General features: G+C 39.0%; 1 protein-coding gene across 1 annotated transcript in view; it reads left to right on the top strand.

The window, feature by feature from the left end:
• Window positions 1-16,471, top strand: part of LRP1B (LDL receptor related protein 1B) — a 1,336,604-nt gene that overhangs the window by 569,201 nt on the left and 750,932 nt on the right. Inside the window, exons 5-6 of the mRNA XM_043505072.1 lie at window positions 373-501; window positions 10,646-10,903. Coding sequence (XP_043361007.1) covers window positions 373-501; window positions 10,646-10,903 — 387 coding nt within the window. The remainder of the gene's footprint in view (window positions 1-372; window positions 502-10,645; window positions 10,904-16,471) is intronic.

Below are 16,471 nucleotides of genomic sequence, written 5' to 3'. Positions count from 1 at the left end.
GTCAATGGTGATTTTAAACGCTTACATATAGTACAGGTGGAAGTGATCTATGGTGGCAGCAATAACCCAAGTGGTTCCCTAATTGTTATGTTTCTCACTGATCATTTGAATGCCTTTAATTTTCAAGCTGGTTAACAGTTAGCCTTGCAATGTTAAATATTGGCCTTCTGTTTGGTCACTGGCATAGTTTCATCAGCAGACAGCTCAGATAAGATTGTGGCTGAAAACAATGAGAAAATATAAAAATCTATCTATAGAGGGCTTACCCTTACTTTTATAATGTTGTTTAGGGAGTGAATTTTGCAACCTCCCCCAAGATTTTACTCTTAAGTGAGGGCTCTTACTTATGTATTATTTCAATGTATCCTTTAGATTTAGATGAATGTAATGCGTATGGGACCTGTAGCCAAACCTGTACAAATACAGATGGATCATATGCGTGTAGCTGTGTGGAGGGTTATATACTTCAACCTGACAACAAATCTTGCAAGGCCAAAAATGGTAAGTTGGATTTTTTTATACATTATAAGAATGATTTTTTAAAGTCCTCTGGGTCTGCCTTTCTCCCTGGTAAATAGGGTAGATGTTTATCTACATAGTAAAGATGGATTTTCCTTTAATTTAATACAGTGATCCATTGTTAGAAATCTAGAAAAACTTTTTCAGTTGTCATGGATTATTACAAAACACTTTTGAAGGAGGATTCTGATTAGCTAGAAACCTTTCTGAAGGGGTAAATAAAAGTTATGGAAGCTACTTTATTCAGCCAAGATTAGTAGAGCTACCAATTCCCTCTTTCATCTCAATACATACAATTTCCACATAAATGCCACCTCCCTGAGACAACCTGAGTGTCAGGAAATTATCATGAGGTAATTATACCCTTGGAATATTAGAGACATGAGCCTCTGCCTTGCTCCATGTAACATCCCAGGGAGTTGATTTGAAGATATTCATATTCACATTATGTCTTATTGGTTAATTAATGCATATTTTCATTGCCAATAATAAATTAAGCATTTAAGGGAATTAGTGAATTCTGTTTAATGAAGACAAATTGAACAAAGTATTTCCCTAGTCAGTGTATTGACTCAACAATTCTTATTTTCTCCTACAATCTATTCAACATACATAGTAACCAAAGCCTGTTATAAAGTATATTTTTATGTCAATATGTGGAAATCCAGAGGAAACAAATGTATATTTTTCTATGTCAGTTGGCAGACTTCTGGCAGATACTGTGTTTTTGAAGCTAAAACTAGGAAAAACTATGGCAAAGAAACTGCATACTTGTGTTCTTATGTGAGCACCACTGAGAGTTACGATTTAAAATATTGATGAGCTCAAAAAGTAAGACTTGAAACTTAAGTTTTGTATTGATCCACATAGCATAGTTATAGATTTTTTTAAAAAAAGGTAATCTGATACAAGCAACTCCGTACAGAGAAAAACTATTTTAATATTCTTCTCAACCCTCTCCATAAAAAACATTATTTCAGTGGGACATAACGGGAGTTGCATCTCATACAGTAAAAACAGTTCAGGACTGGGGAAGGTAGATGGCTTCAGGATTGATAATGAGATGAGTCTTTGACCTATAGTATAAATACAGCTCAGTATGTAATGATTGACTATGGTAACCATCTGTCAGTATTTCCATTTCCTCATGGAGAAATGCCTCTCTCTCTCTCTTTCTCTCACACACACACATATATATCATATTTTACAGCAATTTTTACCATTACTGGCAGACTCAGCAAGGAACCAGTTTTCAATGAACACAGAGACCTGTATAAGACAGTTCAAATCAAGGCTGAGATAGTGTGAGAAAATGCATACTGCTGCTGACCTTGTTGCATTGTCCTTTGTATAAGCAGAACAGGAGTTCCCAACATTCTTTCATTGTGTGGGTTACATCTTAATAGAGAGAAATTGTCTCACATGCTTTTTTGTTTGCAATTGCATGAACCACCTGCTCTCAGAGTGACTATATAACATCTCTTTGGCAATTGCAGCAATTGGTTACATTGGAAAGTAATATTAGGAAGGTATTCAATGTATTTTTAGCTTCCTTTATACCGTTTAGCAGGTGGAAACAAGGAGAGTTGCAGTCATTATTCATTATTATTCATATTTATTACAGTAGTGCATCAGGGCCAACCAAGAATGGGACCCCATTTTGCTAGGCACTGGACAAATACAAAATAGTAGACGATTTCTGCCCTGAAGAACTTACAACTAAATAGACCAGACAGTCACCAGGAGGGAAGGGGTATAATACATAAGTAGAACGAACAATGTGGTGGCAGCAAACAGAGTGTTAGCTCCACAATTTTTTAGGAGGGAATAAGCTGAAAGGAAGAGGGATAAGGAGAAAGGTTCTGGGTGAAGCCAAGATGGAGAGAATGTGATGGAGGGGGAGGGTTGAAGGAAACAGTTAATCAACATAGGATGGAGAGAGTCCTGTCAAAAATGTAAAAAATTCTGTTAACGTCCAGAGGTCCCAGCTTTGGCTGCTTCTGCTCCTATGGCCTGGAGTCTCTGGCTCCGGTCTGTAGTTTTCCTCTAAGGCCACAAGGGAGTTGGAGGGACCTCAAGAAATTGGTGAAATTCATGTTTCCTCAAAGTGCTCCATTTGCTGATCCTTCCCCAGCCAAACCTGTCAGACATGTGAGTACAGACTGGAGATTATTTATGGATCAAGCATTGAGGCCACAGTTTGACCCTAGCTGCGGAAAACCTCTCCTGTATGTCAGGCAGAGGCATCAAGAAGTGTACCTCTGAGCACATGACTCCTGGATCTGTGGCTAATGGGTAGAACTAGGGACTTCTTCAAAGATGTGCATGAGAAGGTTAGAAAACACTCTCACAAAAAGCAATAGAATCCCCCTCCAGGTCCTTTTTTTGTAGTACATTCTAAGTCAGGTGAGAATCTGTGCCCTAGTATTAGTACTCATAAGTAGGATAGGTCCTTTGGCTCCAAAAAGCAGGTCTTCTTTGAAACTGACATTGCCCACAGGAGTAGGTCCATGGTACTGGGAAGAAAGAAACACTGAACGCTACTTACACCAATAGTACCATGCTGCCTAAAGAAGGACTTGTCAGTGCAGAACACTCTAACAAGGCTGACTCCGCTAGTATGGAGGGAAACAACTGTTCCCCACTTCCTCACGTCTGGGAACAGATGCATTGCTCCTCAGGGTATAGTGCCAAGCTTGGCACATGATAATCACAGACAGATAGATTCTCAATGTCATTCAGACTGGCTACACCACAGAATTCCTCGCACTACCCCTCCAAACCCCCTACCCCATCTGCATTCTCTGCATCTCACATCAGAGTTAGGACTCCCTGCTTTAACTGGGAGCCATAGAGCCAGATCCTTCATAACATTGGGGAAAGGGATTTTGCTCTAAGTGTTTTCTCTTTCACAAAAAGAAGGAAGAATGGAGACCTATCTTAGATCTCAGACAGCTAAATGTCTTAATCTGCACATCGAGGTTCAGAATGGTCATTATGGCATGAATAATTCTTTCACTGACCAAAGGTGAGAGGTTCACATCTCTTGATGTGAAGGATGTCAGTTTCAACAGACCTGAGATTCACAGCAGGTCTGAAGCACTACCAGTACAGAGTGCTCCCTGTTTGGCCTTGCAGTAGTTCCAAGGTATTCACAAAGGTGCTTTCAGTTGTGGCAGCCCACTTTTACCACCATGGATCATCAATTACATCAATAACAAATGGTTACTGGTGGGAAGATCTTGTCAGGGCTAATGATCAGCAGCCTTATCCCTGATCAATCTTCTGTACTTACTAGGACTTTGCTTAAACCCAGAAAAGTCCATTTTAATTCCCACATGGACTATATAGTTGACCAACTCTGGAATCTATCAGTACCAAAGCATATCTTCCTTTGGACAGATTCCTACCATAAAGAGCTTACCACTCAACTTCAACAAATGCCGGCCTCCTCATGTCTTATTCTTTTGAGTCACAGGGCTTCTTGCACCTATGTAACACCCTTCACAAGACTTCACCATCCTTGCCTGTAAGCTTCTCTATGGATGGTGTACATATATAGCAATTGATAACTGACACCGCCTTACCGTAATGAGGCTCCCATCTAGACAAGTATATAGCACAAGGAATATGGACTCCCCAAGAGTCCCAGATTTGCATAAACCTCCTGGAATTGTTAGCAGTGCACAAGGCCTGCAAGTGCTTCTTACATTCATACAAGCCTGGCTTGTTTAAGTGATGTCAGACAACATGGCAATAGTGTTCTACATCAACAAGTGGGAGCAAGATCTTTCCCTTTTTGTATAGACGCTGTCAAGCTTTGGAACTATTCGGCAGTCACTCTTTTGGTAGTACACCCCACCAGGAATTCACAACACACTGGAAGACAGCCTCAGTACTTCTCCAAGAACCACAAATGGAAGCCCAACAATTTGGTGATACAGATCATTTTTTGACAAAGGAGACCCCCCTTTTGGGACCTCTTCATACCACAGCAATACAGGAAATTCATAATCTAGTGCTCTGGGATGGTTCAAGATTTGGATTCCAGGGGAGATATGTCATAAATATAAAGGGAAGGGTAAACACCTATAAATCCCTCCTGGCCAGAGGAAAAACCCTTTCACCTGTAAAGGGTTAAGAAGATAAGATAACCTTGCTGGCACCTGACCAAAATGACCAATGAGGAGACAAGATACTTTCAAAGCTGTAGGGGGATGGGGGGAACAAAGGGCTCTCTCTGTCTGTGTGATGCTTTTGCTGGGACCAGAGCAGGAATGCAGGTCAGAACTCCTGTAAAGAGTTAGTAAGCAATCTAGTTAGATATGTGTTAGATTCTGTTTTGTTTAAATGGCTGATAAAATAAGTAGTGCTGAATGGAATGTATATTCCTGTTTTTGTGTCTTTTTGTAACTTAAGGTTTTACCTAGAGGGATTCTCTATGTTTTGAATCTGATTACCTTGTAAGGTATTTATCATCCTGATTTTACAGAGGTGATTCTTTTACTTTTTCTTTAATTAAAATTCTTCTTTTAAGAACCTGATTGATTTTTCATTGTTCTTAAGATCCAAGGGTTTGGGTCTGTGTTCACCTATGCAAATTGGTGAGGATTTTTATCAAGCCTTTCCCAGGAAAGGAGGTGTAGGGCTTGGGGGGATATTTGGGGGCAGGGGAGACATTTCCAAGTAGGCACTTCCCCTGTTATTCTTTGTGTAACACTTTGGTGGTGGCCGCTTTTAACCTAAGCGGGTAAGAATAAGCTTAGGGGATCTTTCATGCAGGTCCCCACATCTGTACCCTAGAGCATTTCTCATTCCATGGTTGGGACAAATGACTTATGCCTTACCATCCATTCCATTCTTACCTCATATCTGAGGAAAATCAAGCAAGAGAGTGTTGGACATACTGATTGCCAGAGATGGCCCCAACAGTCTGATGTCACCATGTCCAGGCATTTGGATATAGCTTTTCCTGTCCTATTGACACAAGGCAAAGGCAAGACTAGGCATCCCAACCTGGCTTCCCACCATCTGGTATTTGGATGGGCATTGAACTTAGAAAAGTTCACAGGTGATACAATCAGTCCTTAATAAGAGCAGGAAAGAGTCCACAAGAAAGTGCTACATGGCAAAATTGAAAAGGTTTTCTATCTGGTGACAGTATCTTCAAGTAACCCTCCAAAATTCTGATATCTCCCATTTTAGAATATCTTCTTTCCTTAAAGACCTCAGGTCTGACCTTAGCTCCTTTGTGTGCACCTAGCTGTTATCAGCATTTGTCACCCTCCAATTGATAATCACTCCAACTTCACCTACCCTATCATAGTATGTTCTCAGAAAGTTCTCATTAGAACCTTTCCTCCGTGACAAAACCTACCTTGTCATGAGACCTGTGGTGATAATTGTGCCTACAAATTTACTCTGTGAGTTTAACTGTCAAAAATATATGAAAGTTCATAAGATGTCACAATAACCTATAATAACAAATGTAGATGGGAAAAGGTATGAAAACGAGCCAGAAAGACTCACTTAGTCCAAACAAAAAGGCCTACTGGTTTAACTCAAGGACTGTCTTAAGATTATGATTGGTAAACAAGAAAATGTGGGTCCAGAAATTAATGAACCAAAATTGGTGTGTCGAATATTAAGCCTAAAATAATAAGAGTATGTGATATTCCACCCATCACTCCCTTTTTTGGGTCCTTAAAGAAAGATTTTGGCAGGAAAAACTGGCTACTGAAGTGAGCTTCACCATATGGCTGTCATGCCCACTGTCTTCTGAGACTTTGGATCATCTTCAACCTATCCTGACCAAACCAGGCTAGAGAGATGGAGCCAGATGACATTGCCACCTCCACCAGTTCCAGCTAAAACCTAACCACCATTTAGTCCTCTCAGCATAAAGTAGACCTCCATTTAAACCCTAGTCTCATGCTTCTTAGCTCACCTATCAATGAAAGTTGTCTTTCTAGTGGCCTCAGATGTTCTTGTTAACTGCTGGAAATAGCCTACTTTGCTTGTCACCAGGAAAGGTTTTCCTCCTCCCCCCTTCCCCCCGCTGCTGGTGATGGCTCATCTTAAGTGATCACTCTCCTTACAGTGTGTATGATAAAGCCCATTGTTTCATGTTCTCTGTGTGTGTATGTAAATCTCCCCACTGTATTTTCCACCAAATGCATCTGATGAAGTGAGCTGTAGCTCACGAAAGCTTATGCTCAAATAAATTTGTTAGTCTCTAAGGTGCCACAAGTACTCCTTTTCTTTTTGCGAATACAGACTAACACGGCTGCTACTCTGAAACCTTTCTAGTGGCCATCACCTAGGCTAGGAGAGTGGGTGAACTGGGGGCCATTATGGCTGATCCACAATACACAATCTTCCATAGGGACAAAGTTTCACTGACATTACATTGAAATTTACCCCCAAAGTAATCTTAGACTTCCATCAGAATTGGACAATTCACTTACCTGTATTCTTCCCAAAGCTGCACATCACCAGCAAAGACAGGAAGCTTCATTGTTTCGATGTCTGTTGAGTGTTGGCATTCTACCTATGAAGAACCAAATCCTTTGGAAATCATCTAAGTCATTGGTATCCTTTATGGAATGGATGAGAGGGGAAGCGATCTCTTCCCAGATACTTTCCAAATGGATTTCAGGCTGAATTCTGTTGGGTTATGAATTAGGAGGCATTCTCCCTCCACAGGGTGTGAGGGCCCACTCAACTAGAGCTTATGCTTCATCAGCAGTTTCACCTCGAGACATCTCTCTCTCTCAGTAAAATCTGTAAAGCAGCTGCATGGGGTTCTGTTCAGACCTTTACAAGACATTAAGCCCTGGAACAAGCTTCTGCAGCAGTTATATCTTTCAGCACAACAGTCCTCTAGTCATTGGTAACACAGAATTCCTCACACCCACCCCCTCAAAGAATACTGCATGTCAGTCACCATCACTCAAAGAAGAAAGAGAGGTTACTTACCTTGTACCGTAACTGGAGTTCTTCAAGATGTGTGGTTCTTATCTTTATTCTGCTACCCTCCTCCTTCCTCTCTACTGTAGATCATTATCCTGGACAATCTATGGTAAAAAGGGAAATGGAGAGATGGTCGGCCCAAATTGCTCTTTATATCCTTGGTTTAGAACACAAGGAGGAGAAGGGTGCAGGTGCAGACAAACAGATGCTGCTAGCAAAAATGTTACTGTTTGTGGTGCCCGGAGTACACGTGAACCCAATAGTGGAATACACATAAGGACCACACATCTCAAAGAACTCTAGTTACTGTACAGGGTAAGTAACCTCTCTGTCTTCAGGGAAAAGTGGGAGAAAACAGGAGAGGAAAAAATGTAGGGGATTAGATAGAGATTATAGTGTAGAGAAAAAAATAGATAAGGAATGGAGGTAGAAAGAAAGAAAAGAGCAAATAGTAAATGGAGACAATTTTGGAAAAAGATTAACTCTGATCCACAATAGGAAAGAGCATGTGGGATGAAGCCAGGGAGCGAGAGTATGCAAAAACATAAGCAAGAAAAACAAAGTCAATAGAATCACTCAGCATTGAACAAAACTCTGTGAATAGATTATTCAATGGATTTCATCAGAATCCACCAACTAATTTATTCAAGTGATACTTTTCTAGTAACTGACTGGTTCATCAAATACTATTCATGAAATGTTTTGTTAGATGAAATTTGTCAAATGTATCTAATGAATATTTATTTCTGCATTCCACCTGCCCCAGAGCTACATTAATTTTTAAACATCTATTAAGTAGAATGTGGAATGACAGTATTACATTTAAATACAGCACACAACTGATCTGTTGTTTTGAATTGTAAGTGGGGTGGCTTTGGGTAAGGTCTCTTCATATGGCAGTTTGGGTGTTTTTCACATTGGTTTGACAACTTAGTCCTTGGGCTTTTAGGTGTCAGGTAAAATTTTTAAGACCTGCACCCGCTTTTGAAATGTTGGCCTCAGGATTTGACCCATTTAGAACTATTATCCCATGCTGTGAAATAATTTCTCAGAGGATTGAGGATAATACACATTGTAAATGTGAACTTAAATTTCTACAAAAGATTCACTTCAGTGTGCCGTTTTCCATACCTTAATGCACTGTTCCATGTGTTTCCTGCTGATACCTACTTTAGGGTTGAATGAGATAAAGCATACGCTGTAAAGTTGTTCATTGTGCTGTAAGGAACAAATTGTAATTTACTAATTGACCATATTTGTGATTATCTCAGTGAAACACCAGATTTCAGTGTCATCTAAAATAAGTCCAGAGTTAAATTTAAAGTCTAACTATTCTCAGGTAGTTTCAACATTACCAGCTATTGGGGAGTTCTCGATAACATCATAATACCTTACTATCATCTTATAGTTCAACATTTGTCTTAAGATGTGTTTAATAATAACTCAATAACCTGAATGAGGTTCAGTCAATTTGGGACCTATATAGGAATCTACTATATTTCTGTAATTATACTTTCATTTGGAAATATTGCAGCTGTCAGTAATAATTTGTTAATTTTTCTTTGGCATGGTCCACCTGTTGTCACATTGACATGTATAAATAGGTGAGAATAGTTCTGGAATTTTCTATTATAACTTGAGGGAAAACACCCCAGCCTTGGTACTATGAGCCAAAAGGTGGGGAAAGGAATGGAATAGTATCAGCCAAGCAAAGAGTCTAAGGGCCATCCTGACAACACAATACAGGTTGACTCAGGGAAAGCACTTAGGCCCGGATCCAGAAAGATAATTACTGTGAGTGTCATAACACCTAACTTTTACACATCTAGAAAAATCACAGGAACAATTTAGGGTGACTAGATGTCCCGATTTTATAGTGACTGTCCCGATATTTGGGGCTTTTTCTTACATAGGTGTCTATTCCCCCCCACACACACACACACCCGGTTCCTATTTTTCACACTTGCTATCTGGTCACCCTAGAACAATTTGATCCAGAAACCCTGAGTTAGGCACCTAGATTCCCTATACAATGAATGGGGAGAGATAGGCACCTAAGAATGTAATCCACAAAAGCCAATGTCTAGGTGAGGAACCATCTAAATGAGCAAATGGAAGATACCAAGGAGAGAGTTGTGTCCCAAAGCCCCTTCTGTCTCATGGAGTTAGGTGCCTAAGTCCGGCTGAAGGGAGATTGCTAGCACAGATAGATATCTACAGTCAGTAATCCCTGAGCTGCTTGACTGCAGGACAGACAATTAATTTGTACCTTGTGAGAATGTGTGCCTCTCTTGCCACAAAATGGCTGGACGAGGAGATGGTGGTTCTTACTTTACTGCAGCTGTTCAGGGATTTTGTGGATTGCATTGCTGTCTAAAACTGGAATTTATGCGTCTAAGTGCCTTAGTGGATCTGAGTCTTGCCTTATCATGCTGCTTCAGGAAGCAGCAGGATGCACTTTCCGGAGTGCCCAGTGCTGTCAACAGATTATATGTAATTAGTGCAGGATTTTGGCTATTCCCCTCAGATTAGCAGATTTGGGCCATATACTGCAATATGCTAGGCATGTTAGCCAGGCCCCACCTCATACTAAAGGTAGCACCAGTTCAGAATCATACTCTGCTTCTGTGCAGGGGCTTTGTCAGATTTTTCTCAATACTGATAATACTAATACTAATAGCCTTTTGTTCCCTTGGAATTACTTATGCCAAACACACTGTTTCATACTGAACATGAACATTATATATACTAATGCTAGTGAAGATTCATAGATCAGATAGAGATATATCTACAAAGATTAGCTTCCTTGTTGCTTTTAAGTAATTCCATTGAACATACTTAGTGGTACATCTGGACTTCGTCTTTGTCTTCTATTAGCGTCTAGGAGCCCTAGTCAGGAATAAGGATCCTAGTGTGCTAGGCGCTGTACAGACTCATAACAAAAGCAGAGTAAATGTTAAGAAACATTTAGATTAAATATTACCGAGTGGTAAACTCAATTACTATGGTGCATTCTCAGCCAAAAGAAAAAAAATCAATGTTATATTTAAATATTTTTAAATATACAGCTAAGGTAACCTAAATACTATGTGTGTTTTGGAAAGATGGTAATAGGATGATCTGTCAACTAAACTTTTTGCTCATTTTTTTTTAGAGCCCAGTGACAGACCTCCAGTTCTTCTGATTGCAAGCTCTGAAACTATTGAAGTATTATATCTTAATGGAAGTAAAGTTTCCACTCCAAACTCAGTGAAAGGAAATGGAATTAATACACTGGATTTTATATACAATAAGGACACAATTTGTTGGATTGAATCGAGAGACTCTTCAAGTCAGCTGAAATGTACCAAGATATCAAAAGCTGGGAGATTAACAGATGAATGGATAATAAACATTGCTCAGTATCTTCACAGTAAGTATTTTAATTTTTTTAGTAGGATTCCTTTAGCAGAATAGTATAAAATACCTGTCTTTCTGGCAAACTTTGCTTGCAGACTTAAAAACTCTTATTTTGGTGCTCAGTGTTGCTGATATTTCAAGTTATTCTCTTGCTCTGCTCTGCATTAAACATTGAAAGGCACAGAAACATTTTGCTGCTTTGTTGCTATTTCCCTCTCTAACACATAGACACAGAGGCTTGAAAAAAGCTGAGAGTTTTCACAGAGTCTAAGTGCACTGTGTGATCGGTATGATATTACAAAAAAACAAAGCTAGCACAATGGAAGAAGAAACTTGAAAATACCTTTTTTTCCTGAAATGTGTTGATAGATAAAATTTGTTGAAAATGATTGTTTACTGCCAGATAAATAAGATGCTAATTAATAACATGTACATATAATTGTCACATTTGCTGTAGATTAGTAGAGCTTCATTACTTTCAAACACTAGTAATATTTCCTTGTTTACTGGAAATGTCTCACTTTTACTCTAGGAAAATTTAGAGTCGCCCTCATGATGAGTTATCTCTCTGTGCAGTTTAACTAACATAGAAAGATTGTGCAATGCTAAACTTTAGAATGCCTCTGAATTGGAATTTCCATAATTATGCCCTCTTTTTCTGAAAACCTTACTCAGTCCTCTCTTAAGTAGAGATGGCCCTGAGCCAGATGATTCTGATCTAGATTTTAAACCCCTTTGCCACCAAGTCTGGGAGTGTTTGGAAAAAGGGTTTGATTGGGACTATAATGAAGATGGGGCCAACTGAAAATGTGGCTACCAGTCCTAATGATTTCACAACTACTATTCAGATCACCAAGAAACATATCATTTTCAGTATATGCCTATAGGGCAAGGAACTTGATCCCTCTTACACATCCATCCATGCCCATCCTTTACTACTTTGAAAATCAATAACTTTTTTTAGTCAGAGGAATTTACTACTATCACCACTGTCTGCCCTTCCGAGTGATCCTACATTTTCCCTCAGATACTAAGGCTACTTTGTATGTTTGAACTTGTTATTTTATTTGGACTTCTATTGTGTATTTTTCACAGTTCTTTCTATTTTCACTACAAAATCCCAATTTTCTTGTCAGTGGGACTGGAGTGGGCACTTCCTAAATATCTTTTTTGTTCTTTTTATTGCATAAAAAGGAAAGGAATTAGCTGGGGTTCTTCACAAAATGAATGGTTTATATTTAACAGTGTATCCCCTCATCCTCTAAACTCCATCATCAGAGCACAGTTTCAATGCACTATTTGGGTCTTCCCCAATTCCGTTGTGTGCTTTTTTTCCCTTCTGTGCTCCCTACGCATAGAAAGACTTAATAGTTTGAATGCTGCAGGGGCTGCATTAGCAGATATGCTTTCAGAATCAGGGTTAAACTATGGGAAATGAACATAGTGGCTCAAGTCAGTGAGCTAATCAGTTTTTGCAAGTACTTTGTTTTTTTTCTGAATCTTTACATCTTTACATTTGGTCTAATTACTTTTGAATTGATATTTCTCTGGCTAAGGAGTATGCTACAAAGATTTGTTCCAACTTTTAGTTTAATCTTGACTCAGATAACTATATTGAAGTCTTATTCTCTTCCTCATTGGCAGGATAAAAGTAATCTACTTGGTGCTTCTAATCAAGCCAATCTCACGAGACCCGAATTTCCCCTTGGAGTTACCTGAAACTGTATCCTACAGGGGAGAATAGGCCCTCTGATGGCTACAATCCACAGCCTCTGGAGAATTAAATTTTAGCATCTCTCTCTCTCTCTCTTTCTCTCTCTCTCATACACAGAATTCCTCTCATTTTTTCTCAGTGTTTATTTACTAAAAATTAATTCAGTTTCATTTTACAACCAATAAAGAATACCTCATTTGGCACGTTCATTTGTCAGCCAAGCCTAACAAATGATCATACTCATAGAATTCTTCAAAGAAAATATGAACAGTAGTTTCCCTTGTTTGGTGTTTTAGCTAATAACAGGCACAACAAGAACAAAGGGCCACCCTTGTGAAGTCTTTGTACAGAAAACAAAGAAAAATACTGGCCTTTGAAGTGCTTCTTTATCCCAGTCTTACAAGGTATCTGTTTGCAACTAAGTGCTATTCCGGAAGAAAACATAAAATCACTGATGGTAAAGTTTACATATGACACAAAAATTGGTGGAGTGGTAAATAGTGATGGAGACAGTTATATGGATTGACCTGGATTACTTGAATGAGACGGGCTCATTTGAATAATATCCTTTTTAACAAAGCCAAATGCAAGGTCCCACGTCCAGGATTCTCTGTAACTTGAAGTATTTAAATCAAGATTTGAGAATTTATGTAACTCAGCCAAAGTTTCCCACTGCAGGGCCCACTGCAGGAATGAGGTTCTGGACCTGCAAAGTACAAGAGATCAGACTAGATGATCATGATGGTCCCTCCTGGCCTTAGAGTCTGGTAGGAACAAGGGGATAGATCAAAGCGATTTTAGAAACTTAGGCATTTACCTGCCACTGCGCTATGGAATATTCTGGGTTGGTTTCTCTCAGTGACTCCTGTTGAAGCTGTTCCACTTGTTATAACTAATTGAATAATCATGGGACCAAAGAAAGAGAGAGAGATAGTGACTCCATAGCCCAGTGGATAGGGTATTCTTCTGGGATTTGGGAGACTTAAATTCAAGTCTCTGTTCTAATGACTGTTTAATTAATTACAAAGAATAGAACAGTTTCAACGGGAGATTGAAAGACAGACCCACCCTGGAATATTCCATAGTATAGTAGTTAAGGGACTTGCCTAAGAGATAGAAGATGTGGCTTCAAATCCTGCTCCAAATCAGGCAGAGGGTAGAATGGCACCAGGGCCTCCCACATCCTGGGTGAGTGTACTAACCACTGGGCTAACAGTTGAAAGGAGGCACTGTCATTATGTGTGTGGGCTTATTGCGCTTTTTGTGTGTGAAAAAGGACCTTAGGTGCCTAACTTCCTTACAGGGGCATGGTGTAGGATACTCCACTTTCCTTGGCATTTCCTAGTGGCTAGCTAAGGCAGCTCCATGCTCAGCTCAGTGGCTGTGGATGCCCATTCTGAGGTGCCCATGTATTGTATAGGGAGCCTAACTCTGTATATTCCATTAGGCAGCAGAGCACCAATAACTAGGCATTGCGATGCTGAGCCTAAGTCCTCTCTGTGGATCCAGTCCAAAGAACATTTATAAGTTGGAAGACTATATTCTGAAAAGCAGGAAAAGGACTTAGGGGTCATGGCATGAGCTCCCGGAGGGATGCTGTATCTAAGAGGGTGAACACAATCCTTGGATATATAAGCAGGAAAATATCAAGCAGGAGAAGAGAGGAAGTAATAGCTCTGTATGGCATTAGTAAGACAGTTTATAAAATACTGTCTCCAGTTCTAGTGTCAAAACTTCAAAAGAATGCTGACAACTTGAAAGAGTTCAGAAAAGAGCTACAAGAATTATTCTGGAAAATTTGCCTTATAGCAAGAAACTCAGATGTGGTTTATTGATGAGAAAGTTAAAAGGTGACTTGTTCACAGTCTACAAGTACCTACCTACATGGGGGAAATTTTTTTTGTAGCAGACAGCTCTTTAATCTACCAGAAAAAAAGCATAGAGAGATTTGATGGCTTGAAACTGAAGCTAGACAAATTTAGACTAAAAATGTGGTGAGAAATTATATTCTATATCTCAAAATGAAGCTATGGGCTTGATACAGAAATTTTTTATGAGGTTCTTGTGCCTGTGTTACACAAAAGGTCAGACTAGATTTCATAATGGACCCTTCTGGCCTTAAAATCTGTGAAGACCTCCATAAGAAGTCTATCTCTCAGCCTGATTCCATCTGGCTGGAAACATGCAGCTCCCATTTGATCCATCAGCACTGGCAGGAGAGGGGAATTTCAGTCAACTGCCCACCTTTTGAACTCCTGTGAAAGTTAGCAACCTGGTTTTCCATCCCAAATCACAAAATACCACTTCAGATCTCTCCCTCAACAACTATATCCTTTCTCCAACAGGTATGTTCTCTGAATTAAACTCTGTAACTAAGTAGTGCTGGCGTTGGTGGCTATTTTCAAGTACCTGTGTGGGGAAAAAATTCTGATGGTAGGTGGAATTAATCTTAATCTAGCAGAAAAAAACATAATGAGAGATAAAGGTACAGTGATAGACTAATAGTTTAATAGTTTTTCTAATAGTTTCACTGTATGTGTGTGTAAAAACACTACTTCTTACCAATGGCATCTCCCAGAGTTGGAGTTCAATTTATTTCCCTCTCCCTTCTCCTCCACGACAGCATGACTCTTGCAGCTGTAGAGACGTGTAAAGGAAGACCAAACATTTCCAAGTACAGAAGAGGTTTTTATAAATGATAAACGAAAATAACATTTATCTTTTTGCTGCAGTCAGCACTTTTTTGCATGTCATTCCATGTACATTTATCTCAAAACAGGCATAACAGTCTGAGAACCATCCTATATCTGCAACATTTTAATATATAAAATACTCTGATTAGATTATTCTGTTTGTAAAATATATCAGTGTTTTGAGTTTTGTTAGCAAGATTTTGTAAAATAGAATAATTGTGCGTGCTATCAACATCTAAAACTAATAGATAATTAGTTTGGTGAGGATTTGAAATGTGAGACTCTCTGAATATTTTACACATGTGTTTTTATTATTACCAGTTATAAGATTAATTTAATGTAAAAAGTACATGAACAACCCCCCCGCCCCCGCCAGAAAAAAAATAGCAGCATTTTTCTAGTGGGGAATTAAGGGAGGGGAAAAACAAATACATGTTAAGATATAAGATTCTGATTACATACAGACCTTCCCAAATACAATATGTATTTACTTAAGTCTTTGAAATACACATATTGGCTTAAACACTCTCTACTGCTATTCTAAACTGAAGTTAAAATGTATGATAAATAATTTGCTAGTGAAAACAGTCACCACCAAACTGTGGACATTTTTTCTTTCATTCTTCTTCTAAGGCTTATCTTGATTTTTACTTATAAATTCCCTGACTGTTTTATAGACATCTATCTCTGCTCTTTCCAAACTGTTCTTTCGCAGGGACGATTTAGGGAAATTCACTCAATCAACTTTGTGTCAATTAAACTAATTGACAGCAAGTTTAACACTTATTTCTGAACACTAATTTATTACTGCAAATATTTTCTTATTACAAATAAGTGCTAAAACCTTAATGTCTGATCCAAAGCCTATTGAAGTCAATGGATCTTGAATCAGGACCTTAAAAAGAATTCCTCCACCTCCTAAAATACTCTTTGAAAGGCTTTATAAGTGTCCAAACAGGTGATGATAGGAGTTTAGTGCCAGAAGACAACTTTGTCGTGCTACACTTTTGCAAAATATTTTGATAATTCTAAAAAGGATGCAGTAGAGCTAATAAAAGAATAGCTGCCAAATTTCTAGTTTTTATAGAATCATAGAAATGTAAGGCTGGAAGTGACCTTGAGAGGCCAGCTTGCCCATCTCCCTGTGCTGAGGAAGGGCCAAGTATACCTTTAT

The sequence above is a fragment of the Dermochelys coriacea genome, chromosome 11 (genome assembly GCF_009764565.3).
Source record: "Dermochelys coriacea isolate rDerCor1 chromosome 11, rDerCor1.pri.v4, whole genome shotgun sequence".
NCBI classification, from domain to species: domain Eukaryota; kingdom Metazoa; phylum Chordata; order Testudines; family Dermochelyidae; genus Dermochelys; species Dermochelys coriacea.
Note: the sequence above shows the minus strand (reverse complement) of the source record. Positions and strands in the feature narration are given on the sequence as shown.